General features: G+C 35.8%; 1 protein-coding gene and 1 long non-coding RNA gene across 11 annotated transcripts in view; one reads left to right on the top strand and one right to left on the bottom strand.

Moving 5' to 3' along the window:
- Nucleotides 1–27,971, top strand: part of dpy (fibrillin-like protein dumpy) — a 385,379-nt gene that overhangs the window by 144,234 nt on the left and 213,174 nt on the right. For all 5 annotated transcript variants that reach the window (XM_087351382.1, XM_087351381.1, XM_087351380.1 and 2 more), the window contains exons 20-39: nt 96–389; nt 1,233–1,478; nt 2,047–2,236; nt 2,508–4,078; nt 4,254–4,442; nt 4,603–4,984; nt 5,639–6,078; nt 7,793–7,943; nt 8,665–8,917; nt 9,855–10,119; nt 10,944–11,410; nt 12,171–12,426; nt 13,743–13,937; nt 14,038–14,220; nt 14,320–14,451; nt 16,196–16,711; nt 17,170–17,371; nt 18,257–18,432; nt 20,366–20,643; nt 21,830–22,232. In XM_087351382.1, the coding sequence (XP_087207508.1) occupies nt 96–389; nt 1,233–1,478; nt 2,047–2,236; nt 2,508–4,078; nt 4,254–4,442; nt 4,603–4,984; nt 5,639–6,078; nt 7,793–7,943; nt 8,665–8,917; nt 9,855–10,119; nt 10,944–11,410; nt 12,171–12,426; nt 13,743–13,937; nt 14,038–14,220; nt 14,320–14,451; nt 16,196–16,711; nt 17,170–17,371; nt 18,257–18,432; nt 20,366–20,643; nt 21,830–22,232 (6,789 nt within the window). The remainder of the gene's footprint in view (nt 1–95; nt 390–1,232; nt 1,479–2,046; nt 2,237–2,507; nt 4,079–4,253; nt 4,443–4,602; nt 4,985–5,638; nt 6,079–7,792; nt 7,944–8,664; nt 8,918–9,854; nt 10,120–10,943; nt 11,411–12,170; nt 12,427–13,742; nt 13,938–14,037; nt 14,221–14,319; nt 14,452–16,195; nt 16,712–17,169; nt 17,372–18,256; nt 18,433–20,365; nt 20,644–21,829; nt 22,233–27,971) is intronic.
- On the bottom strand, nt 213–27,251 carry LOC147873335 (uncharacterized). Of its 6 annotated transcripts, XR_015535807.1 has the most exons (6): nt 26,457–26,890; nt 12,247–20,603; nt 10,938–11,393; nt 9,828–10,136; nt 5,704–8,861; nt 1,570–3,923 (listed from the first exon to the last, which is right to left on the bottom strand). It is a non-coding gene; the product is annotated as an uncharacterized LOC147873335 (long non-coding RNA). The 6 variants fall into 6 exon arrangements; XR_015535810.1 differs by lacking the exon at nt 1,570–3,923 and adding an exon at nt 213–315 and having other exon boundaries at nt 10,938–20,603; XR_015535808.1 differs by lacking the exon at nt 26,457–26,890 and adding an exon at nt 27,004–27,251 and having other exon boundaries at nt 10,938–20,603.

Below are 27,971 nucleotides of genomic sequence, written 5' to 3'. Positions count from 1 at the left end.
TAAAAATTTAAATTTACAGGTCTGTGAATATCTTACATTTCATATACTGTATAAACTTCCCATTCCAATTTATACATCTTTTCCAATTTTTCCAGTGTGTGATAGTGTGTACTGTGGCCAGGGTGCCCAATGCATAGCAACTTTCAGTGGTCCAACTTGCACATGTGTGGAAGGCTTCATTGGCAATCCATTCCCTGGTGGACAATGTGTCCCAGACATCTGTTCATCCAGCAATCCATGCATGGAACCTAGTGTATGCATTGGTGGCCGGTGCAAGGAACGCTGTGAAGGAATAGTGTGTGGTGTTGGAGCTACCTGTGATAAGAACACAAACAAATGTGTCTGTGATCCCTTCTTCATTGGCAACCCAAACCTCATCTGTATGCCCCGTAAGTTCAGAACATTATTTAATGTGACTTCAATAGCTCAGGTTGAATATTAGGGTGATAAATAGGCAATGAATTATAAAGAATAGTTATAGTATTCATAATGAAATACAAACAAAATAATGAAAGAAACATGTAAGAAGCATGAGATATTTATAACAGTAAAATTTGGGTTATGATCTAGGTTTTGAAACTGTGTAGCCCTGTAAATGGTTTCAAGCATTTCAGAGAAACATATTGCCCCCATTTTCAGGGTCTGTAAGAGGTTGCCAGCATTTTGGAGGAATCCATTGCATCTTAAATGTCATGATCCAAAAGAACACAATTGTTATTTTTATGCATGTAAAAATTTAATTAATTCAATCAAATATTATTAAAATAATTTTTTGATTTATGATATAGACCCATAACTGTAATTTCTAGTATTTCATTTCAGAAAAGATTGTCAGAAAAGTAGCAAGTCATTAATACAATCATTATTGATAAATGTATGTGGATGTGCATTTATAAAGAAATCCTGAGATCCTGAGTCACCTTCTAACATGAAGTAGCAAGGTTATATGTATGTTAGGTGCTCAACATCAACAATGAAGGAAGACCGAAGTTTGTAAACAACCATGTTGCACATTTTAAAATTTAGGAGACTATCCTTACATTCTTTTCTCAACATTCCAGCATAAGTTGCTTTTATGTTATATGAACTGCACTTCAGGAGCCATAAATTACAAAGAGGCATGGGTTGGAGAGATATAATATTACATTACTGTATCATTTTGTCATATGTAAAACAGCAGTTGAAGAGTAATGCTGTATAAACAATTACTACTCTCTTCTTTCTTCCTGCAGCTGTAATTGCCCCTGTGTGTTTTCCTGCTTGTGGTACAAATGCCCACTGTGAATATGGTTCAGTCAATCAATGTGTGTGTAATGCTGGCACAAGTGGCAACCCATATGGAGAATGTGGACCTCAAGAGAAGAAGTCATGTTCTACCACAGATTGTGGTGCTGGAGCAGAATGTAGAGAGGGTGTCAACAATGTAGAATGTCTATGTCCACCAGGTTTTGGAGGAAATCCATATATACACTGCCAAGGTTAGTAAATATCATAACTTAACAGAGTAAAGTGTTCTGAAAGCTAAGTAACAAGTACTATCTCCTCTCTAAAAATAATATCTTCCCTGTATCCATTCCTTAAATGAAATAAATTTATTGAAGACAGAATTGGAATAATGTTGAACAGACATATAATTTTCAAACTATTCTGGCTAGAATTAATTTATTATGGTCTTTTAAAATTATAACATATATTATGCTGCAAACTATTCCACACTGACTTATAAAGTTAAGCTCTATTGGCTGTGTGTCACAGCTTATGCAAGGTTCAGCTGGTCATGGGTCACAGTAACATGCCACCAGCTTCAAAGTATTGGGATCTGTACCTCTATTTACATATGATAAAGGTTAAAGTGGACATACTAAACCAAAAGGAGTTTATCACATTATTTCATCTTGTAAGACACAAGACAGTCATCTAAAATTCACATGAAATTATCAGTCTATTATATAATGAACCATGCATCTTCAGACTGTTGTCCAATCAGGGTACAATAACATACAGAATGCTGGTATTTTTGTCTCATTCATTACTGCTTAATTTCAGACGTGGATGAGTGTAGCGGTACTGCATGTGGAATCAATGCAGTGTGTATTAACACACCAGGCAGTTATGACTGTCGCTGCAAGGAAGGTTTCAATGGAAACCCATTTTCAATATGCCAGATTGTAGAACCAGGAAGATGTGATGATCCAGCAATTTGTAAATGTAGCAAGGATGTACCATGTCCATCTGGGTTTGTTCATTTTCTATTTCAATTTAACAATTGGTCTCCATATCTTTTACCTCAAAACAAGCATTTGCTATCATAAAAGGATAGAAATTGTAAGTGTTGAAAATTAGACAGAATCTTGAATTTTAGTGGATGAATAATAGCAGTGAGTCCTTGATATCCCACTAAAGAAATGTCAATTCTGTATGTAAATTATATAACAATGATATTACCAGTACATAATTTCTTCATCACTTATGTCACACTGACATACTAAACTATTTTTACTTTACAGGTACTCATGTGATGGTGGTCAGTGCAAAGACCTATGTGACACTATCAGATGTGGTCCTCGGGCAGTTTGTGATGCTGGAAAATGTGTATGTCCTCCTGGCTTTGCTGGCAATCCAAGTGACCTGAAGTTAGGTTGTAAATTAAGAGGCCAGTGCCAAAATGACTTTGATTGTACTGCAGTAGAAATCTGTTTCCAGCTTGGAAAGGGAGTCAGAAAATGTGTAGATGCTTGTAGTAAACTTCAGTGTGGACCAAATGCTCTCTGTGTAGCTGACAACCATCGTTCATCATGTATATGTGCTGATGGTTATACAGGCAATCCAGGTGATCTTGTCATAGGATGTCAACTGGAGACAGGAGTTCCTAGAGGTGAATGTGATACAGACAGTGACTGTGCCAAAGGCCTGGTTTGCACTGTCACTCCAGATGGGTTTCATGCATGTTTAAATCCATGTGCAAATGTTGCTTGCTCTCAAAATGAGGTCTGTCATCTTGATCAGTTTGGACACCCAGCTTGTAACTGTCAGGATGGATTTGTGTGGAATCCAGTGAGCTCAGCTTGTGAGAAACCTTCTCTACCTGATTGCACTGCTGACACAGACTGTCCACAAACATCTGCATGTCGACCTGATGCTTTGGGTGTTCTCAAATGTGTCTCTGTCTGCTCTGAATTCACTTGCCCTGTAAATGCCATTTGTGTGGCTTTAGGTCATCAGGGGCAATGCCAGTGTTTACCTAGCTACACAGGAAATCCTAATGATCGAAATGGATGCAAACCTGCATTGAAGAATCAGTGTACCACAGATGCTCAATGCCCTGAATCTGATACTTGCAGATCTGATGGGGAAACTGGAATTCTAGTCTGTAAGCCTGCCTGTGACTCTTTGAAATGTGGTCCACATGCAGTGTGTCTTGCCAATAACCATGTTGCACAATGTCAGTGTCCACCAGGACCCTATGCTGGTGACCCAAATGACCCAACATCAGGCTGTAAAACTGTACCATGTGTCTACAATATTGACTGTCCACCTACACAACTCTGCAACAGGTTAACTCATACATGCTATGATGTTTGTGAGGAAGATTCATGTGGGCACAATGCTGTGTGCATTGCAGAAGATCATCATGCTGTCTGTCAATGTCCGTCAGGTTTCCGAGCCAATCCATTGCCAGATGTGGAGTGTGTTCCTGCTGAAGTATGTAGTCCAAATCCTTGTCATCCATCTGCTATTTGTGAAGGATCACCTTCAGGTCATACTTGTCACTGTCCTCTTGGGCATATAGGAGATCCTTTCACATCTGGTTGTCACCCAGAAGGTAACTGTCCCAATGGAGATTCTGACTGCCCACCTCAGTCAGCTTGTTTGGCTGGAAGATGTGTAAATCCATGTGATGGTGGCTGTGGACCAAATGCAATCTGCAATGTAGTAAACAGAAGGCCAGTGTGCACATGTCCTCTCAAGTTTGAAGCTGGACCATCAGGACCTACAGGAGGCTGTTTGAGAACAGCTGTTGTATGTCAAAATGATGCAGACTGCCAAGGAACTATCTGTCACAATGGTCAGTGCAAAGGTAAGTTGCATAAGTTTCACATAATATACAGGAAAGGGTACTAATTAAGTTAGTTCTGCCAAGGTTTTGACATAGGAAGCAGATGAAAATTATTAAAATTAAATAACGTTTAAAGATTAATGTGTGCTGGTAGCCAGCTGAAAGTTTCACTTTTCTTAAATTTCTTATATTACAGTTGCATGTCGTAATGCCGAGGACTGTACATATGGAGAAAGATGTGTGCAGAATATGTGTACCTTGCCCTGTGCAAGTCACTCCCAGTGTCCAGCTGTTCAAGCTTGTGTCTCTGGGATCTGTCTCATTGGTTGCCGCTCCAGCAAGGATTGTCCTGGTGAACATGCTTGTGTCAATAATAAGTGTCAAGGTAAATGTTTGTCCCCTAACGGAAGCAAACTGTTCATAATAATTCTAAAAATTTGTTTTTCTAATAGCACCAAATATACCATTGTGTAACATTTTTTTATTCATGTTATATTAAATAAGAAAATTATTCTAATATTGAATGTTTTCAACATTCTTGCTAGATCCTTGCAAGAAAGAAGGTGTTTGTGGTCCAAATGCAGTGTGTCGCTGTGTGAATCATGTGACTGAATGTAAATGCCCTGATGGTTTTGTGGGCAATCCAGTCCCCCAACAAGGTTGTGTCAGAGTCCCCACAAGCTGCGGCTCCGGTGCTGAATGTCCTTCAGGATACTCATGCCTGAACAATCTGTGTTCAGTGACATGTGTAGATAACTCACACTGTGCCATAGGAGAACGATGCACCAATTCTGTGTGTGTGAAGGTGTGTTATGGAGACAGTAACTGTGTGCCGGGTGAAGTGTGTATTGAAGGAACATGCCAGCCAGGCTGTGGCACTGATTCGGATTGCAAAACAAATGAAATTTGTCTACACAACAAGTGCAGGTAATTTTATTGACAGTTCTAAATTTGTTTCATAATTATATTATATATTAACAGTTATGAAAATTGTTACCATTTCTCTTTGTCACAACTCAAGAAACAGTTCAAAGATTATGACATGGCTTAGTGTAATCAGCATTAACATACAACATCTAGAATTATTTTGTTAGTATATTTTAATTATAGTAATTAATATCCCTTTTCACAGATATTCAGTTCCATAAATATTCATGAATGCAATTTTTTAAGAATCTTTTAAGATGTTTTGACATACAGGACACATGAAGAGAAAGGAATATTTTTCTATCATCTATGACAAAACAACACTGAAAAGAATCAACTAGCTGTATGCCTGAAAAATGAAGATCAGTCTACCTAGAATCCTTGTCCCACTTTACTGAATATTGAAGTGATTGTACTGTTAACATCTCTTCTTTCCTATGTATTCAACTTCCTGGATTGATCTTAAACACATGGAAAATTATTTTCATTTCATACAATTCTGAATAATTATTATTTCTCACTGATATTTTATACTAAATAATTTTAAAAAATATCATCTTTAAGTTCTGAATATTAATTTGTATTATTACCACAGCAAAGTGCTGCTTATATAACTTAAGTATACTTGTTTAAAATGCCTCTATTTTATTGCAGATGTGGTAGTGGTTTCACTTCTGATCCATCTGGTTGTCTCGATATTAATGAATGTGAAGACTCACCTTGTCATCCAAGTGCCGAGTGTGTCAATGAACCAGGATCATATCGATGTGCTTGTCCATTGGGAACTGTGGGAGATGCATTCCTGGACCCAGGTTGTGTGGCACCCAATGAATGTGACCATGATACTGACTGCAGTGACACTTTGGCCTGTCAACATGGAAAATGCACAGATTCATGTGCAGTAGGAACAGGTGTCCAGTGTGGACCTAATGCTGTTTGTAATGTTTTTGACCACGTGGCTGTCTGTTCATGTCCAGCTGGACATCTTGGGGATCCAAATAGCATTACTGTGGGATGCTTCAAAGTGGAATGTCTAACAAGTGAAGACTGCTCACTTGACAGATTCTGTGATGGCCAGAGCAATAGATGCATGAGTATGTATAAAAAGCATAGTATTCTTCTATTAAAAACATAGTTAACTCATGATTATCTTCCATATGGCATAATCTGTGGTACCATAGAGCATTCAGATACAATCATTGTGGTACGATTACTCTAGAAAACCATTTTTGATGCATGCTGTTGTTAATATTAGATGCTACTGAATGTTATACTATCCTTTCAGATGTATCATTTACATCTAGACATACTAGAGTTCTGGCTTTATAGTTAATAAGAAAGTCATGACAACTGGAACAAATGGGTGACTAAGTCCATGCTGAAAATATTGGCTATCAAAAAGAAAATCATATTAGTCACGGTATCATGCCATCTACTTCTGAAAATTAATATATTTACAATACAATAATGTAGTTGCTGAGAAACTAATAATAAACTGTTTAAGATTCAAAACTTTCACAGCAAATGAATGCTATAAAATCTTCTCAGATTATTGTCAACGTTAGTGCTGAATTAAAAACCAATGTTCCAAGGACTCCTTCAGTCTCCACCATCAGGGTCATTTGACCCTAATGCTGACCCTGATGTTGGAGAATGAGAATAAATTTTAGTTTTTAACTCAGTGTTGATGTGGCTGATCACTTGAGAAGATTTTACAGCAATGAGAAACTTAATGAATATTGAATCCTGTTGGACATCTGATTGCCAGGCCAGATGTTTAGTGGAAAATATATAAGAAAGATACTAAGTAAATGATCCAAGAGAAGATAATACATTTACATGTATCTTGAATGTTCACATTAACGTTGGGCTTTTTTTAACTATATTTTTTGGGTTTTCTATACTTTCTCATCTCTCTTTCTATTACTCCAGATAATCAAGCATTGGCTTTTATGAAAGTAGCTCATTCTTCCAATATTGAAATCATGAAGTTTTGAGATCCATGCATGCAATTATAAAGTACATACTGTTTAAAAATGTCTGATTTTAATATCTAACAGCAAAAAGAAAATTTAAGGATAGTCTAATGAGATCTTTGAGTATATTAATTTCAGTGTGAAAGGCAGAGTGAAAATCAAACATTTCGTTGCTTATTTTGAACACATGCTTGATTCAATTGTGTTTTTAGATGCCAAATTTATTCTGTCACAAATTAAAATGTAGGCACTTCTACATCCTAGGAGAAATATTCCACACTCAGTGTAGTCTGTCTGTCCAAAATGAATAATGAAATGGGTTTCTATGATACAGAATAAACAACCAGTGCAACTGAATTAAATTAATATATTTATTAGCAACCTGAGCAGCTCCAACATTCAGATCACTTTCATAATTTTTATATATGAGTGCTAGTTCAAATTATTTAATGTAAAACTGAGGTTTATGTACAGCACATTAAACATACTGTAATGTAAGTCATCATAATAAAATACACTTTACAGTATGGTGTAATGGAAATAATTGCCAATGGTTGTTTTTGATTAAAAATCTTACATTTTCATACATAAATTTATGATCTTTCTTATTAATGTTGTCATTTTTCTTCTGTTGTAATTTCTGTGTCATCTATCATATCTGTTAACATAGCATACAGAGTTTCAGAAGTACATCAGTATGTTAGTTCTTTATTTTCAGACATGAGTGTGTGTGCTGGCTTAATTACAGACTAGTAATATCACATGAAAAATAATGCACTGGTATGTAATTCAATATGAAGATAAAATGTAATTTATTTTATTTTACTTTCAGATCCATGTGATCAAGTGAACTGTGGGCGTGGCACATGCAAGGCTCAAAACCATGAAGGACTGTGCTCCTGTTTCCAAGGCTACACAATTGACAATGGAAGATGTGTGGACATTGATGAATGTCTAGAAAATCCATGTCATAGCACAGCAATGTAATGAAATGAAATGAAAATGGTTTACTTTTCATATTGCATGAATTTACTTTGATTTTATGTTTTATATCTCTGACAAGTAACCTGTCATTGTGAAAAACAACCTACTTATCTTTTCGTTCCTTCATGACATTTGTTATATACACAATTTTACATGTGAATGACAAAACTGGGAGGTACATTCTAAGACACACAGCTTCTGGTGGCTTCCTTTGTGGCTATACAAAAATGTCACATAATGTATATAATTATAAAAACATTAAATCATTAGTTCTGCAGTGGCTCAACATGAATTCCTAGATGTTTCATATTTAAATCCCACTGAGATCTGTTTTACAAAAAGATAGTCATAATTCATCAGCATAATGGAAGTCAGATTTTTTCTTACCAATGATCTTATGCATCTAATTTAAACAATATCACCTAACATGTTCAAGAATTTGATGATACAGCAAACATAATAAATCCAGGATGATATGAACAAAACAAACAATATAAAAACATACTAATCTCACCATCATATTAATTAATAATTAAATAAAATATGATAAAGCATTTTATCCTATGCAATGTACATATCTATTAATGATTATGTGAAGTTATCAGACTGTATAAAAAGTTTTATTACATTTCAATAAAATAATTATGATTATCCTGCCATGCTTGCCATGTTAGATGCAAAATACATCATATTTTAATTTTAATAATTCACTTGTTACAGTTGCAAAAACTCCCCTGGTAGTTTCACTTGCCAGTGTCCAGATGGTCTTGTAGGAGACCCTGTGAAAGCTGGTTGCAGGAAACCTGGAGACTGCTTTACTGCCTCAGATTGTCCACTGACTGCAGCATGTGTAGACAACCGCTGTAGAAATCCTTGTGAAAATCCTTCTGCTTGTGGACGTAATGCTGAGTGCGTACCTACAGAACATACAGCTATATGTCGTTGTCCTGCTCAGACTAGAGGTGATGCTAAGGTGAGATTCTCTTGCTCCTTCCTTGGGACAGCCTCATGGATTTTACTCATGTCTACCAGTACAATTTATAGACACATAAATTACATATATTTTAACCTTTTACATGATTATTTTATTGGTATAAATGTTAATTATTGTTAATGTGTTTTCTGAGACATAAGTTATTCCTATCAGTCTCATAAATTAGGTAAGAAAGCAAAAACAAGGACTTGCCAGAACAGTGACAGAAGGATGGCAGTAAGAATTTCACCATGACCGAACACTTTCAATAAAGAGATGCGAATATACAATCATTATCCAATATGTTATATTCTTTTAATTGCAGTTACTGCATCAAAACTTTAGATGGCCTAACACAACAATTATTTTTCCTGACAAATTAATTCAATTTTGTTCTGCAGTCATAACATTCTGTTATATATGGCATTCTATGGGTAGGCAACTAGTTTCTCATGACATAGTTCTCACTTTTGAGACTGGCCAGATCCATTGAGATTTTCCACATTAATTTTCATTCTTCACCTGTGAAAAGTAAAGTTTGAAAATATGAAGTATATCAGGTCCCATTATAATTGGAACTTCACATATATGACTCCTCACTCTTTCATGTGGATGAACAGAATCCAACTCTATGACTGCTTCAATTGCAGCAGTAGATTCTTTCAAAATTATCAAACAGAGTGCATCAAAACTGTAACTGGCAAAATAAAAAATGTATAATAAAATAAATGGTCTTTGTTTTAATCTGTAAAATGAATTTTAAAAAAGCAACTTCTTTCGATGTGTACTTTTAATTTGTAATATTTAAAAATAATGTTAGTGAGTTTCAAATAATGAGCACTGATCAACCTTATGTTTGAAATTATCTTAAGTTGTCTGCAGCAAAAAATTGTAAAAGTCATCAGCATACCTTCATTTTCTTATTGCATTCATACAGGTCGAGTGTGTGAAGCTAGAATGTGCTGACAGCAATGACTGTGCTCCAAGTAAAGCATGTATTGATTTTCGCTGTGTGGATCCCTGCTCATTGCCAAATGTATGCGGAAAATATGCAGACTGTCAGCCAGTCAACCATGTTGCAGTTTGCTCTTGTCAGTCTGGTCACACAGGCAACCCACACCTTGGTTGCGTTGCTGTGCAGTACTGTGGTACAAACAGCCAGTGTCCAGCTGGTACCAGATGTAGCAATGGAATATGTACATGTGAGTACAAGTAGTGTCTGAAACAATTTTCATATATTGGACTAAAAGGAGGATATTTTCACAGAAATTAAAGATGTGGCTACACTGTATACATATAAAATAAACAGTTTTATATCCTGCAGTGGTATACAGATCCTGTCACCAACTTCTAAGCATGCTATATTTTCATAACATTTCAGTATTAATGATTGTTGGTATTTCTTGTATGCAATATACACTGTTTTAATCTTTATGGTATATACCGAAAGTTAACTTTAATAAATAAAAAGAATTGCAAGTTTTATAGCTGAATGTTGAAGAAAACCAGATAACATGATTATCCTCATATATGAAGCAAGTTGTATGTTCTGCAGTTCTCCTTGAGGATATCCATGAAGAATCTCTATTAGAATATATGTTATTCCAGTTTAAATTGTAACAAAGAACTTCCTGTTCAATAATTATGTAAGAATATGGTAATGATGTGGGTTTGTTAAGGAACTGCAGGATGATGTTTACAATGGGGTATATTTTGTTGGAAGAATCTGTTGGGGGAAGGAAGTATTAGAGTTGATCTGTAGAGGATCAGGGGGAAAATGTATTTAAATTTGCATTCTACAGGTTATGGAAAGTTTATAGATCAATAGTGCTATATAAATTTAGGGCATTCCTAAATGGATAATCCTGAGTAAATTAATATTATTTCTGTTCACAATAATTAATTTATGAAGAAATTTATAAATATGGGGAATATTAAGCATCATATTGTGAACTTCTATTTGTGTTTCATAGTGTTAGTTTTTATAGCTCTCTACATTACATAATGCATATGTGCTTACTTGCAGCTGAGTGTACCAGTGCTCGTGAATGTATCAGTGATCAGCTCTGTATTCAAGGTGTTTGCCAGCCAACTTGTAAGTCAAATGACAGCTGTCCAGCTTTCCAGTTCTGCCAGAACAGTATTTGTGTGCAGAAAGTTCGATGTCGAACGGATTATGACTGTGGTGACACAGAAAAATGCAGAGAAAATGATGTGGGTCAGGCTGAATGTCTGAATGCATGTGATGGTCCAGTTGTCTGTGGGCGAAATGCTGAATGCACTGCACAGCATCATGAATCAGTATGCTCCTGTATAACTGGCTACCATGGTAATCCAAGAGATGACAAAATTGGATGCCAGGCAATTGAATGTGAAACTGACGACCAATGCTCAAATGACAAACTCTGTGAAGACTACATGTGCAAGATAGCATGTTTGGTCAAAAACCCCTGTGGAATCAATGCTCTCTGCTCAGCTGAAAATCATAGACAGGTAATAAAATTCTTCACCACAATCATTATTTTGTAAAACTGATGCTGAAATATGGCATTTTAGTATCTTAAAATAAATAGTTACCTTTTAATATTTTATGAAATTGGAAGTTCCTTATCATTCTTAACATAATAAAATGCAATGTATAGAGACATTCAAATTAATTGCTCTGAGAGTGTCAGGGTACAGTGAATTTCAATTTTACAACTAGCGAGTTGAAAAGGAAAAGAATAAATCAAACTACAGAAATGGAATTGACAAAGAAGAATAAGTTGAATGAAGTGATGCCATCCTTCAATTAGTCTTACACTAGACTATAACTACAAGTGCAATTTTAGCACACAAGGTTACACATAACAATGCAGGGTATTTAAAGCTGCTCTCCAAGACACTGAATTTATATGATGTTAGTTTTTTAAAAGCAATTTTGCTAAAATCTAGTGTATTGCAGGGGAAGGTACAAGTAATATGTTTGTGCATCTTATTGTGCCAGGTTCCTTTTAATATCTGCTATAGGTAAATAATTTTTGTTTTTATATGTAATGGTATCTGCTTGTGCATACTATATATGTATGAACAATTTTTTTTATTGTGAAAGTTGGCTTTAAATGATAATAGACAGTTTCAGACAAACTTTGTTTTTATGATGAGAGGATCAAAAGTGAATAAAGAAGGGGAAAAGATGACAAACAGAAGAGGAACAACACAGTTATGTAACTTAAAATAGTGTTGTCACATCTTAAGGAATTTTTTTTTCTAGGTTTGTTACTGCCAGCCAGGATACACTGGAAACCCACAAATTGGTTGTCAGTTGATTAATTTCTGTGCTGACTCACCATGTGGATCAGGGGCTAGATGTGACAACTCTCGAGGATCCTACAAATGCTTTTGTCCAATTGGTACAGTAGGAGACCCATATCATGATGGATGTCATGCTCCAGTTGAGTGCAGTCACAATGAAGATTGTCCAATAGCTGCAGAGTGCATGCAATCAAATGGCATACCAAAATGCAAAGGTATGTTTCTTCTGGGACACAAGGAAGTAGGCCTAGAAGTAAATGTAGATGAAACTAAATACATGGGTGTAATATGAGATCAACATTAGCAACAACAATGGAATGTAATTATAAGTAACATCATTTGAAAATGCTTCAAAATTTACATATCTGGGAACAATAACAACAAACAGAAATGAGGTCCATGATGAGATTAAGAGTAGAATACATTTGGGAATGCTTGTTTTATTCAATTCAGAAACTGTTATCATCTCGTTTACTACCCAAAACACTGAAGATCAGGATATATAAAACAATAATTTTGTCTGTTATCTTGTATGGCTGTGAAACATGGTCTCTTACCTTGAAGGAAGAATGTAGATTACAAGTGTTTGAAAACAAGGTACTCAGGAAGGTATTTAAATCTAGGAGGGATTAAATAAGTGGGCAATTTATAATATTGCATAACAAGGAGCTGCGTGAATTGTATGAGTCACCTAGCATAGTGAAGATAGTGAAATCTAGGAGGCTCCGATGGGCTGGACATGTAGCTTGCATGGGGGGGGGGGTGCATACAGAATTTTTGTGGGAAATCCTTCTGGAAAATGACCACTGGGCAGACCAAGAAGGATATGGAAGGAAAACATCAAGATGGATCTTAGGGAGATGGGCTGTGAGGATGACAAATAAATAGAGTTGGCTCAGGATCGTGGCCAGTGGTGGGCTTTGGTGTTGTCAGTGTTGAACCTGTGGATTTTGCTACCAGGGAGTCAGTTAGTTATAAATATTCAACATTCATGTTAATCTTCCCATCCTATTGGACACTATATACAATCTGTGTCATTGAAACAGGACATTTAAATATATTAAAAATAATTAAAATATATACATCTAGTACTGAAGTATAGCTTTACTTCCATGTCTTTTATTCCTTTCTAACATGATACTTAGCACACCTAGAATGTAAACTTTGCTTGCACTTCAGTTAAGTTTAGATCCAGTGATGTCATACAAAGAGGAATCAGTTGTTAAACCAGGTTACTTGTGTTCAGTGAATATGCAGTTAATGTTCTTCTTTTGTGAAAACCTTAACAGAGAGAAACCTTGAAATTATGTAAATTTCAGTATAGCTATAAAACTCTCCATTATTATAAAAATTAAAGACTCATTAGCTTCATCACTGAATTTGTTCAGTCAATTTAAAGAACTGCAGTTTAATATTAATATTTTAACTCTAAATTATGGAAATGAGATTTTAAATAAAGACTGGGCTGTATATACAAACACAGATTATTTTAATATTATAATTTTTAACTCTTTGCTATTACATTTTTCAGATGTGTGTGAGAACACTCTTTGTGGTCCAAATGCAGAATGTGTTGCTAATGACCATACAAGTGCTTGTGTCTGCCGACCAGATTATGAAGGAAATCCAAATGACATTCATGTAGGCTGTAGACCAAAACCTGTACCATGCACAGCTAACTCTGATTGCCCTCCAAATACCTACTGCTATGGGGACATATGTCGACGTACGTACCAATATGATTCTTAAACTTCATGTTCTTTATTCTGTTCATTTAGTCTTAATGATAAGATTCCAGCTCCCTGACTTTATGTATTACATTTTAGCATCCTGTCAGTCAGATGAAGAGTGCAGTTTGACTGAAAAGTGTTTGCAAGGACAGTGTAATAATCCATGTGACCAAAACTCTGCTTGTGGAATGAATGCTGAATGTCGAGTATTCAGTCACAACAAACAATGCAGTTGTCCTACAGGGTTTACTGGAAATCAAGATGTGGAGTGTGTGAGAAGTAAGTACTATATAGAATATTTGATAATATTGCAAAATATAATTTATTATTCCATGCAGATTATTTATAATATTTTGATATTATGCTATTCAATTTTAGTTCCTGTTTCGTGCAAGTCTGATTTGGACTGTTCTGAAGGCAACACATGTAGAGATAACATGTGTCTGCCTGTATGCCATGCTGACCAGGAATGTGCATTCAATGAAAGGTGTCTTAAAGGCAATTGTATATGTAAGTATTCAAACACCTGCTTTTTTTACTGGATGTGTGTGAGTAACTGTGTATAATACTTAAATATTTGAAACATTGAGTATCGAAGAATTTCTTCAACCAAATCTACTTTTATCATCAATTTCTCAACCTCCATACCAACCTTTGTAATGAAGCTGAGATTGGGTTTTATATACATACATCTCTGCTCCTTAATATATAATTATAAACATGCCAAGTTGATGAATTCTGATAGTGGGTCTGTTTGTAAAACCCACAACTGGGTAAAGCAGCATTGAGTGCTCTAATAATGTTTTGTATCTGAGACACATATGAGGGGTATTTCAGAAATTTCCTGTATGGCAAAGTCAGTGTGTAATAGGTTGCCCAAGTGAATTCTGCTTATGTGTGGTGTTAGTGCATACAGTATGTGATAGGTAGGCAATTTTGGAGTTGCATGTGCTCACACAGTGTTAACATTTATCATATTCAAACAGGGGATTTAAATTCTATACTACAAAACTGTTAGCTGGACTAAACTCCAGAGTTAACAGTTCAGTGATAAGATATATGGTCAGCTGGACCACCTGTAAGCCATAATGCATGGCTAATAAAGGTTAAACTATGGACCAAGGAGTACAAGCCAATTTCAGCCATTCAGATGTGAGACAGTTTCCAGATATCAAGTTCCATGTACTGTTGGGAGAATTTCTCAAGAGTGTTATAACCTGTAGAGGGAATACTTAGGAACCCATCTCCCATAATAAAAAAACTGTCTGATGCATGAATTCCATTCACATCCAGTGTAGATACATACAATGTTCAGATTCATTCTTTCATGTATGGCAGTTCCAGCAGAATAGTGAATTTAATCAAAAAATGTGTTTATCAATGATATTAGACACCTAGTAAAGAATATCTGTGTAAAATGCAATCTACATGTGCTGAATGACAGTTACTGTGCCATGTATGTATTGCTGTCTATCACCTATTTTCAAAATGGGCATATATAGAGAAATTAAATCCTGCAATGAATTCGTGGATTATATTGTGATAGTGAATAAATGTGATGTGTCATTTCATATGGAACTGTAGTGGCAAAATGCTGTGTGCACTATGCTCTCATGGTACATTGTTCTTCACCTATTAAAATCCTGGTGATTGACTAATTTGTGTCACTTCATACCACCATTAATAGTTTTATTTCATTTGATTACATGATATGGTGTGACTTACTTTGAGCTGTAAGCAACCAGAACAGCTGGAATAAGTCACCAGTTTTGTCAGGGGTTGTGCAGCATGCAATTGCCATCATGATTTATAAAGCTTGCTGCCAGGCAGAGGTTGGGTGATGCTGGCACTTCTTTCTTATTCTATAGAACTTTTCCTTGGTAATAACTTTCTCTGAAGAAGCCACATTGGGAACACCAGTTTAAATCTACAGATGACATCATTACGACTGTCACAGTACCATTATTCTATATTTTTGTTTTGATTTATGTTTATAGTGTTAATTTAGTTCTTGCAGGAAACTTCTGAATTGTCCCTCACACATTTATGTGAATATTATTTTTGTTGTTGCAATTATTGTTATTTTAGTTATTGGCTTCTTGCTGTTGGCAAACACGTAAATAAATTAATTGAATTGAATTGAATTGCTATAATTATCATTCATCACATCAGTAGCAGCAGCATAGTAATTACTGATATTTTAATAATTAGTTTTAACTTAGTTAAACAGCATTTGCTTTGTGTTTTGTTTCAGTGACTTGTCGTGTAGATAATGACTGCTTCCTTGGTCACATCTGCCTGCACAACATGTGCATCTATGGTTGCCATTCTGATGATGACTGTAGTGCTAGTGAGTCATGTCGAGACAACCGATGTGTAAATCCATGCGCTGATTCTCCTTGTGGCCCAAATGCAATGTGCACAGTGTCCAATCAACGAGCCAGTTGTTCCTGTCGAAATGGTTTTGTACCAAACCCAACAGCCAAAGTTGCCTGTGTTCGAGTTCCTGGTAAACCATGCTTTGAAAACAGAGAATGTCCATCAGGATCCACATGTTTGGATGATGCATGTAGGCCTGTATGTTCATCTGATATAGGCTGCTTGGGTAATGAACGTTGTGATCTCACATCAGGAGTCTGCAAACCACTATGTCGCAGAGATGATGACTGTCGCAGTGGAGAGGTCTGTGAAGGACTTGTTTGTGTTACTGGATGTCGAAGTGATTCTGGCTGTCCTGCTGACAGGGCATGCATCAACAGCAAGTGCATAGGTGAGTAGTTACTGTCATGTGAACATTAAAGAATGAAAATTGTAAATAAAAAAATACACAGAATCTATCACTTCTGAGGACAGGAAGACCATTAGAAGCCTGACTAAAGAGAAATATTCATAACTATGTATTAAATGTTTGTCATTCCTTCATCGTTGCCACAGCCTCTTACTTTGGTAGCTGATTTCTCATTTTTTAAATAATTGTACAAATGTTTACCTTTACTGGTTCTTCTTATTAAAATAAACTTTTATGATCTTCTTTTTTATTTTGGACATTTCATCTGATTAATTTGTGGTTACTGTTCAAGCACTGTAGTATAATTTCAGAATTTTTTAACCCATTTATGAATTCTAGAAATACAAGAAACCTGAAGAAAAGTGTATAATTTGTAAGTATATACTTACTATCAGAATGAATAACACATGAAAATGAGCACACATTTTTTCTGTACTTAGATTTGTGTGCATCACCAACCGCATGTGGTACAAATGCTCATTGTATCATGGCAAACCATCAGAAACAATGTTCATGTCCAGTCCCATTGATTGGTGATGCGGAAACAGGTTGCCGTCAGACAGTGTTACTGTGCCAGTCAGAACATGACTGCCCTAGTGGTCAAACCTGCTATGTTGGCATGTGTCAGACTACCTGCAGATCGTAAGTAATATTTTGGACAATGACTTGTTTTCCAATCAAGAATTTCAAAGTGCCTGTTTCTAAGATAATTCTACATACTACTGAATAATGAACACAGTTGTATATGTTTACTTACTTCACTACAGGACAAGACTCTACTGAAATAATTGAGAATTTTATATGGAATTTTGCATAAACTACATGGCAATTTAAATGTTGGACTGGTTTATTTTACATCACTATGTGATAAAAAGTTTCCAATGTTATCTCTCTTAGGTTATCTAGCAATGCTCTCTTAACTGCACAGGTTATATTGAGTTAAATAGGAGTATAATTGAGAATGAAAAATTGTAAAAAATGTGTATGGAAGCAGTTACAGCCTTGTAATGTACTATCCCAGAATTTGCTTGGGTGAAATAAGGCAAGTCTCAAAAACATCACAATAGCCAGCCTTATAGTTGAGAGTGGAACTCAAGACCCCCTGCATACAATACGGGTGTATTAATCACTTGAATTTGACATTCAGTTTTGCAACTTTACAGAAAAAACTTGCTTTATATTTAGGAGTTTAATGGGATGCATCAGTTTTTAGGTGTTCTTCACATTTGAGCATGAGCAAAGAACACCTTATGTGCCCATCCATGTTTTTGTCTGTGATAACATTCCTACAGGGGTAGGCAACCTGCATGACCAGGGTCACTATTGTGCAACAATAGTAACCCTTGGTTCCCGTTATTGGAATAGCTGTTGCACAACGATCTTGTATCACATTAGTGCTAGAATGAAAATAGTTGCAAGTGAGTTTTGTTTGGTAACTTATTCATTTTCTGATAATGAAGATCAGTGGTATGCCCATAACTGAGTTGTTAATACTACAAATACAATATTGATTTGTTTTCATTTCAGTGACCAGAATTGTCTTGCTGATGAACGGTGTCTTGGAGGACGTTGTAGGACAGTATGTAATAGTGATTCTAAATGTGGTCCTAAACAGATTTGTGAAGACCGACTGTGTGATGTAGGCTGCCGTAGTGATACTGTTTGCCCTGATAATGAAGCCTGCATCAACAAACAGTGTAAAAGTAAGTACAACAAAATAAAAAGCTAGATGTTAAATAAGATTTTCTTGGAGAAACTTATGGTACCTGTTTACCTTAAATCTTTCAGTCTGTATGGTGAGACTAGCAATAACTATAAGTTAATAATTCATAAATATAGGTAATAAATCTTTCAAAAAATGAGGATACATTCATATCTCTGAGAATGACTGTAAGAGATCAAAATTGCATTCCCAAAGAGACCAAGATCAAATTAAACTTGAGGGATGTTTGCTACAATGCAGTTCAGAATCTTCTGTATTCACATCTGCTATACAAAAGTGAACTGATTAAAATATGAAACTATAATTCTGTCTGCTTTTAGTATGAGTGTAAAATTTGGTTGCTCAACGGAAGAACACAGATTGAAGGTGTTCAAGAACAGGGTGCTTAGGAGAATATTTGGACCCAAGGGAGATTCAAGTGACATGAGGCTGGAGAAAACTACATAATGAGGAGTTCCTTAATTTGCACTCTCCTACAAATATTATTATGATTATCAAATCAAGGGGAATGAGATGGGTGGGGCCCACGGGAAAAATTGTAAAGATGAGAAATGCATGCAAAATTGTATTTAGAAAGACTGACGAGAAGAAAACATTTGTAAGACCTAGACATAAATGATATGATAATATTAAAATGGATCATAAGGAAATAGGGTATGAGGGTTTGTACTAGACTCTTCTGGCTCAGAATAGAGACAAGTGGCAGGTTCCTGTGAGCATGGTAATGTACCTTCAGGTTCCATAAAGGGTATGGAATTCCTTGAGTGGCTAAACAACTATCAGGTTCTGAAGAAGAACCCTGTTTCATGGAGTAAATTAGTTTTAAAATTTGTCAAATATAATTTTAAAATCTTGCAATGTCATTATGTTTATAATATAAACAATATTTGATATAATGCAATTACGTATTATAAAAAATCATTAAATGGCAACAATGAATAATTAATATTAATAATTGAATGTTATAAATGATATTAATGCAAAATACGTACTGATGCTGTTTTTATGTTCTACAGAAATTTGGTTTAATGGAAGTTGCATAAGGACTCACACACAATATCATAAGCCTCTTTATCTATATATATATATATATGTAGGACTCGGTTTACACCGGGGTTAGGTTCCTGAGATTTCCGGTGTAAAATGAAGCAGCGTAAATTGAAGAAAAAATATAATGGGAACATGTGTAAATACATTCTAAGATTTTCATTAATCAACACAAAATACTTGAAAAATGTTTTATTTTATGAAATTTATGTATTGAAAATTGTATAATGTTTAGGATAATAATGTTTAAGAAAAAGAAAGAAAATTTACTGATTTAAAATGATAGAATAGACTTCGCCTTACAGCATCCTGTTCTCTAGACACCAGTGCATGTTTGTCAGTTCACTTGCAGTTCTTAGTCCGTGGTTAATGTAATTTGCTTTTTCTCGTCACATTTTATATTTCGTTTATTGTTTAATTATTTAAATTTTAGGCCATAGTTTATCAATTAGTATTATAGTTTTATTACAATGTCGGGACCATCTGTCTCTAGGAAGTTGGACAGAGTTATGACTCATCACCCCCTCCAATCATGATCTATGAGAGGCGCAAAAGTCAAGCGGGTGTAAATTGAAGCGGCATAAACTGAGTCCTGCTTGTATATATGTAAAATAAGGAATGTAAGATAAGAATATATACTATTTACAGTTGATATCAGTAGAAATTATGTAGAGGCAGTGGGCTTGTCACTTACTACTCAAATGCACCATACAAGACTAATAATGACAAGTTGCCTTGAGCATCTGTCTTGGAACAAGTCAATAGGCCCAATTCTTGTAGTAGTTGATGATCATCAACCAAAATGCAGTTTTGTGACTGCAGTTTCCAGCAGTAATACATTTTAATTTTGAGTTCTGTTGTTCCAGATCCTTGTGAGGAAAGTTCAGTCTGTGGTACATGTGCTACTTGCCGTGTTGTGAATCATGGTGTCCAATGTAGTTGCCCTGCTAACTTCCTTGGCAATCCTCTTGTTAGTTGCTCTAAACCATCTATGCGATGTGGAACTGGCATACCAGATTGTGAATGTGATGAGGCAGGATATTGCACAAAGAACTGTGTTACAGACCATGATTGTTCCTGTGGTGAAACTTGTGCCAACGGATACTGTAGAACAAAGTGCAGTGGACCAAATTCATGTGCACAGGTAAATACTCTCTTAATAAAAGCTACACCAAATGGTTATGTTAAATGCAGTCTAATTTTGAAATGTTGATAAAAAAACTGTCTACACCTTACTTCATGTCCCCTAATCATCAGTACTGGGCCTTCATATTCTCACATTGAATTCCATTACTTCATATTATTATGCATGGCAGTTAACTTTTATCAAACAGGTATAGGGGATTTAAACTCCTGTATTATGGGTTTGCCAGCTGTACTTAACTCTAGGGTTCATGATTTAGTTGTATACAAGTGTGACCTAAAGTCAGATGGACTATGCATAAAACATGACACACAGATGGTAAAGGTTCAAAGATTAACTTACAAGCAGGAATTACTTGCAGTATGAGTGACACTGTGTAGAGATTAGATTAAACTGCTAATAATTAGAGTGGCCATGTATTAATTAAAATACAAGAATATATGTACACATGGATTCATGTAAGACTTAAGGTTTTCATGTGATGCGAGTTTAGATTGTGTTCTTCTGGTTTGTTGGTCCATGTAGTCTTGTGGATGTAGACCAAAATGTTTGAGAAACGTGCTGTCTCCATATTCAGGTTTGAAGTGATTATGACCAAGATGTTGATGTGTCAGAAAAGGGTAGGTATAGAATCAGGTCAGGAGGCACAAGAAGATTGCCACAGTGTCATGAGACATAGAGGGAAGTTGGAATCCAGGCTGGGCCACTACAAGTGCAGAAGATTAGAACAGCCTTATTCAGAGCCCAGAGAGAAAGGCCTAATTAAGAGGAAATAGGAAATTCTGTTTGATGTTCCTTTTGTCCCAGGCTGTATAAGAGGAAAAAATACCATTTTCCTCTTTCCTGTTGACTCAGTCTTCCTTTCTGTGGTCCTAAATAAGCCATTTTCTTGTTTACAATTCCTATTGGCCAGTGCTAGGCCCCCCCCCCCCCCCCCCCCCCAATGGCTGTAATTGGTCAATCTTCTTGTGCTTCCTGGCCTGATCCTCTGCCTGTTCCTATTTAACCCATCAGCATCCTATTCTACTCACTTAAAATCCTGAATATGAAGGCAGCATGTTCCTCCAAAATGTTGGTATACAACCAGGAGACTACTCACACAGCAACCTGAAAGATCACATTCCTAATGTAGATTCTTGTAATCTTTGTGGCACTGTGCTTACTAGTAATTTATTTTCTATTTTAGGGGCAGCTGTGTCAGAGAGGCTTGTGTGTGGCAGGGTGCCGTTCACATAATGACTGTCCAAATGATCAAGCATGTGTGAATGGACAATGTCATAATCCATGTACTACTCCGAAATTCCCATGTGGCACAAATGCTCAGTGTCGAGTATCAGAGCATCGTGCTATATGTCTGTGTCCAGATGGCTATCAAGGTGAACCAAGTGAGATATGTAAACAATATGAGTGCCTCAAAGATGATGACTGTGAACCAAATACGTATTGCAGTGAGGACAAGGCTTGCAGAAATCCATGTCTGGAAGCTGGAGCTTGTGGCAGCAATGCACAATGTCGAGTGGTCAGTAGACGCGCCCAGTGTTCATGTCCGCCAGGCTATTATGGCAATCCAGAATTTGAATGCAAACAAGGTAAGTTATGTTCTACATACATCAGGTAAGATATTTATACTTGGGAGTTGAGCCATTGTTTTGGAATTATTTAAAGAGTTTCTTTCACTTTGTCCTTGTTTTTTGATGAAAGTTTTAAGCTGTAGTATTGTTAGGAGTAAATCCTGAATGTAAATATGAGTTGGACTTATAGTGCCTGAGGGGAGACAGACTTTGTTATTAAAAGACTCCACTTGAGTGACTGAAGTAGGAAGAATAATATTAAAGTGAATATTTAGGAACCCTTCAATTTTTTTGAAAAAATATGAGAATGTGATGTGAATTTTATGGATTCAAATAAAGGTCCAGATTCAGAATTTTGTGATGACAGTGGTGGGCATTTAAGTGGCCCATAAGCTTATACCCTACACAAGGGATTGTGTTATGGCTTCCTTATATTACAGTGAGAACAGGGTAATTATATTACCATCAAAAGAATCTACAGTTAGTTTTGTAGTAACATTTAAATTGACTATCAATATAACTGCATTTAATCTGAGATTCAAGAAGCTATTTGTAACTGAGTTTTAGTGTTAATAATGAGTAACTTGTGCTTCAGTTACCAAGTGAAAATAGGCAGTATAAGTTATGTTGACATTGTCTTCCAGGTTGTAATGGTGTGTAAACTTGTAGGTAGAAACCAACGTTTCAGATTTACTGTATCTTCTGACAATATACATATAAACTATTCATCCCCTATTGGTTAAATGGGTTAATGTAATGCTAGTGTGATGCATGACCACCTAGACTGCATGTAAGATATGACACAAGGTCAATAAATATTAACTTCTTTATGTCTCATCACATTTTGTGTTGCACATTACTTTACCCACCGGCCATGTCATAAGGATCTTATTAAAACAATAAGAATGATATATGCTTTTGGCCATATTTAAGGAACATAAAGAGGTTTGACTGTATGCCTATTAAAGCTGAAAATCAAATATTGTAAGTCTGCTTATGTCTCCACATCATGTGAAGTAAATATTTAGGTTCATGAGGGTTCAGTGAGTATTCATTTCCATCCCACAAATGTTACAATTTTTTTTTAAATAATAGCATTTAACTGTTGTGTTAGACAAAGTATTCCACATGTAAAGATAAAATAGGATGGTTGTTCAAATTTGTCCCAAAATAATAACTATCTTTGTAAATTATTATGTGGGTCAGTGTCATTTTTGCAGTCATTTTATGGAATTGGGCAAGTGTGAACAATCTGGGGAGAGTACTTTGAGAAGATTGTTTAATATGAAATAAATAAGATAGATTATTGACAAATTATACTCAAGTCATGTATTTATTCATATAGTGAAAAAGTAAAAGTAAAAAGTAAAGCTGTCCCACTATGTGGGGGAGAGGAGGCATAGCTCCTACTCATTCTTGACCTCGGCACCAGATGGGGTGAGTGGTCAGCATCACGCCCTGGCCGCACTTTACCCATGGGAAAGGACCCCGGAACCCATTGGATGGGAGGCTGTGTGGGCCCCAAAGCCAGTCAGTATACTGACTGAGCTACACCGGCTCATATTCATATAGTATAAATAAATAAATTTATTTTGTCATCCAAGAAACTTGGACTGGCTCTTTATCACCACAGTGGGAAAGATAAAACAATGTCTGTTCTGAATAAGAGCAGTAATGCAGTGTAATACTGTGAAGTTCCTTTCAATCTAAATATGAACTGAATAATGGAAAGAATGTTTGCTCCCACATTTACCACCACTCCACAGCCAAATCAGGATGGCACAAATAATTATTTGGCATGGAAGGTAAATGTCTATATTGTGAAGTAATCCTATGATTCTGGTATTATTATTTAGGAATGTGATTCTATACCATAGAAATAATAATGTTTGGTAGAGAGGGAGAGATAGTTACTCTGTCACCATCTTTTAAAGTAATGCCATTAAGAAAGTTTGTTCACCTACTCCTTCCCTTCTAAAACAAACAGTAGCATGTGAACTGAATTGGTTTCAAATGGAGTGAAAAATTATCTATGTAAGACTTGAGGTTCTCACAGCGGTGAATATGAAGATTTCTGTCTTCTGGGTTATTGCGCTGTGTAGTCTGGTCGATGTTAACCAACGTTTCAGAGGTCATACTGCCTCCGTCATCAGGGCGATGACGGAGGCAGTATGACCTCTGAAACGTTGGTTAACATCGACCAGACTACACAGCGCAATAACCCAGAAGACAGAAATCTTCAAAAATTATCTACTTTAGCACTTTCTTAATACTGGGCCATGTTGCAGATAACACTAAATATGTTATGCATATTAAGAGGAAATAGGGATGCAAAAAGAAAAGTAAATAAGGATAGTTGTGTGGGCAGATCTTGTGTTATTTGTTGATACTGGGAAGTTTCACTAAAATTAGTTTACACATTCCAGTTTTGGTTAAAAATAACACAATAATAACAGACAGTTTATATAAATACTTATGCTTTCCTGCATGCATCTTAAGCATAACTTGTTAAATATTTATTGCAGTGAAAAATGTTTGAAACAAAAGCTGTAGAAAAAATTAAAAATATCTACTATACTTTTTCTCACATTTTGAAGAATATTAAATAAAGGTTATTTTATGTTGGTGTTGTCTCATAACACAATAACTGTTGTACTGATTTTGATCAATTTTGTATTGGAGGTTGTTGCTTGTCTACTCCACTTTTTTATGCTGTTTAAAAGAGAGCATAAGAAGTAGACATTCACAAAATGAAAGTCTAGAACAGCAATATAGCAAATGCACCAGAGTTGTCACACTACATGTACAGTTGATAACTTTTTTATGACATGAACCAATTTCAATAAACAATAATCTTGTGAATTATAAGGATATAAATTTAAAATTGTACCAAAATACATTACTCTAGTGCCAGGCTTTAATAAAATAACTCACTTTCAAGGAAAATAGTCACTTTTATATATTAATCATCACTGACAAGTGTAATTTTTTTAAAAACAAAGCAGAGAAATAGAACACACACTAATAAAAAACCTCCGTTATTAAAGGTTGATCTGTAAATTGCTGAATCATTCTTTATACCTGTGCAGCAATAGGTTAAAGAAACTGGTTAAGGGTAGAAATGCTTATCTGGGTGAAAACTCTGCAAGAAAGCAAATGTAGGGACTTTGGAACCTTATAGGGTTACCATTCTCTGCGTCCAGACCGGCTCTGGGGCCCACCCAGCCTCCTCTACAATGGGTACCGGGGTCCTTTCCCGGGGGTAAAGCCAGCCAGGGCGTGATGCTGACCACTCACTCTCATCTAGTGCCAAGGTCAAGAAAGGGAGGAGCTATACCTCCTCTCACCCCAAGCGCCTACATGGTACATAGCGGGACAAACTTTACTCTACTTTACTTATAGGGTTACCATGATCAAGTATAAAAGACTATCCTCAAATCTACTTAAACTGACACTATAAAGAAAAAGAAGGATTAAAAAATGCCTTTGTTTGCAAAAGCTCAGAGAAATATTTTTGGTCTGTGCATGAGCCTTTCCTTAAGTATACTGAGAGAATTATATATAAAAAACTAGAAGTCTTCATTACTTTGTGACAGTATATGGCAAAAACACAATTTTATACATATATATCATGGGAAAGAGGACAAGTTTGCACATCCTGAATGTAAGCACTCTTTGAAGAGATTGCCCCAAAAATGAATTAAGGAAAGTTAATTCAATCATTGCTTCAATGCAAAATTCGAATCGGTGTCATCAGAATTTTTATAATCACCAGTATGAAGAGATTCACACCCATGACATAACCACCTATGTAGGAAGATTAAAAATCACTTATATCCCAGATAATGTATATGATAACATTCTTCTCTAGTTATTTTTACTAAAAACTGCCCTTCACTGGAAAGAATTTAAAATTCTTGCCTTCTGAACTTAAACCAAAACCCAGTGAGTGTTACCATAATTGTGAGCACAGTCAGGTTTCTTATGTGTAGGTCTAATGTTAATATAAAAGTACTTCATTTTATGCATGCATAATAAGACCGGCCATTAGTGGAACCTTAGATTCTACAAAAGAAATTAATTTGGTATCTGTTTGAGTCTGCAGGATAATGTCTACTATGTGGGATAGGGGGTGTTTGTTGGAAGTAATCATTCTGAAAACTATTCAAATATGGGTAAGAAAATTATTTTGGAGGGGTACCATGCATTTTTCACATTGACAATTTTGCCTAAGGTACTTACGTAAATACTCGTTGTTTTCAAGATGAATTATTAGTTTTAAAACGAATTGTGCAATTTACACACACACACACACACACACAACGTCTGGGGAAGAGTTCTGTTGATCCATCTCAAAATTTAGCAATTGCAGTTTTAATAAAAACGTTTCAGACTCGTACTTTTAAAAAATTATTATTCAAAAACTCTGACTCATAACTTTGAAATGCTTTCGATGCATATTCCGTTTCAGTGTTCTTGTCACGCAATAGGAGGAACAAGCAAGAATTTTAACAAGTGATATTTAACAGAACTGTGCTACTATGAAATGTGTTATAATTGTATTAACAAACGTTATGTTGTTCGCGTTATTCGAATAGAATTGGTTCGTAAATTACGCTTTCACTTCAGCTATGTGTTTTTAGGTTAGGTTAAGTTAGGTACTGTGCATTACATTAAAGAACCTTGACGAAACTGATCCAGATTAATGGTTTACGGTGCTCATATATACCCATAGCTGAATCTGAGTTTTATCTTCAGTTACTGTCTCACATTAAGTGTACATACTTACCCAATATTCCTAATCACTTAATAAATTTAACTTCATTTAAGTTATTAGACTTCATACAAATCGAAGATTTCTGTCTTCTGGGTTGTTGCGCTGTGTAGTCTGGTCGATGTTAACCAACGATGAATATCATCGCCCTGATGACGGAGGCAGTATGACCTCTGAAACGTTGGTTAACATCGACCAGACTACACAGCGCAACAACCCAGAAGACAGAAATCTTCATATTCACCGCTGTGAGAACCTCAAGTCCTTCATACAAATCATTGTAAGACAACTATTGCAACTGCTCATCGCATTGTTGAACGAATGTCGACGCTACTTTATCTTTATCTCAAATGTCCCAGTGGAAAGAACAGTAATGTGGTGACAAGTTGCATTTATTAATTTAATATGGACAGTAGTACTGTATATATCACCAAAATTCACTGACAGGTCAGGGATATTTGGTAGGTTAACTAACTAACTAACTAGCTGGCTTAGGGAACCTGAAGGTTCATCACCGAATTAACCAAAGCCCTCCACCGGACTCTGTCCTGGGCTAACAAAATCCAATTGCTTTCAACTCCTATTTCCCACAGACTCCGCTTGATATTATCCTCCCATCTATGACTAGATCTCCCAAACGGTCCCTTCCCTTCAGCATTCCCGACCAGTACCCGTTGCACACCTCTTGCCCATCCATGCACACCACATGCCCTTCCCATTTAATTCTTCTTGACTTAATCACTCTGACAATATTGGGGGAGGAGTACAAACTTTTAAGCTCATCATTATGCAGTTTTCTCCACACCCCATCGTCTTCTCTCCTAGGCCCAAATATCCTCCTCGACACCCTAATCTCAAACACCTGCAATCTATGTTCCTCCCTGAGAGTCAGAAACCTTGTTTCACACCCATACAGAACAACAAACAAAATTATTAAAAATATATTAAAATTGGCCATCAATCACAATATAAGATAATTAAAA

Source organism: Zootermopsis nevadensis, unplaced genomic scaffold (genome assembly GCF_977971745.1).
Source record: "Zootermopsis nevadensis isolate Lab colony 2312 unplaced genomic scaffold, Znev_1.0 Znev_ptg000019l, whole genome shotgun sequence".
Classification (NCBI taxonomy): Eukaryota; Metazoa; Arthropoda; class Insecta; order Blattodea; family Termopsidae; genus Zootermopsis; species Zootermopsis nevadensis.
The sequence above is the reverse complement of the archived record's forward strand: the minus strand, read 5'-3'. Positions and strand labels throughout refer to the sequence as shown.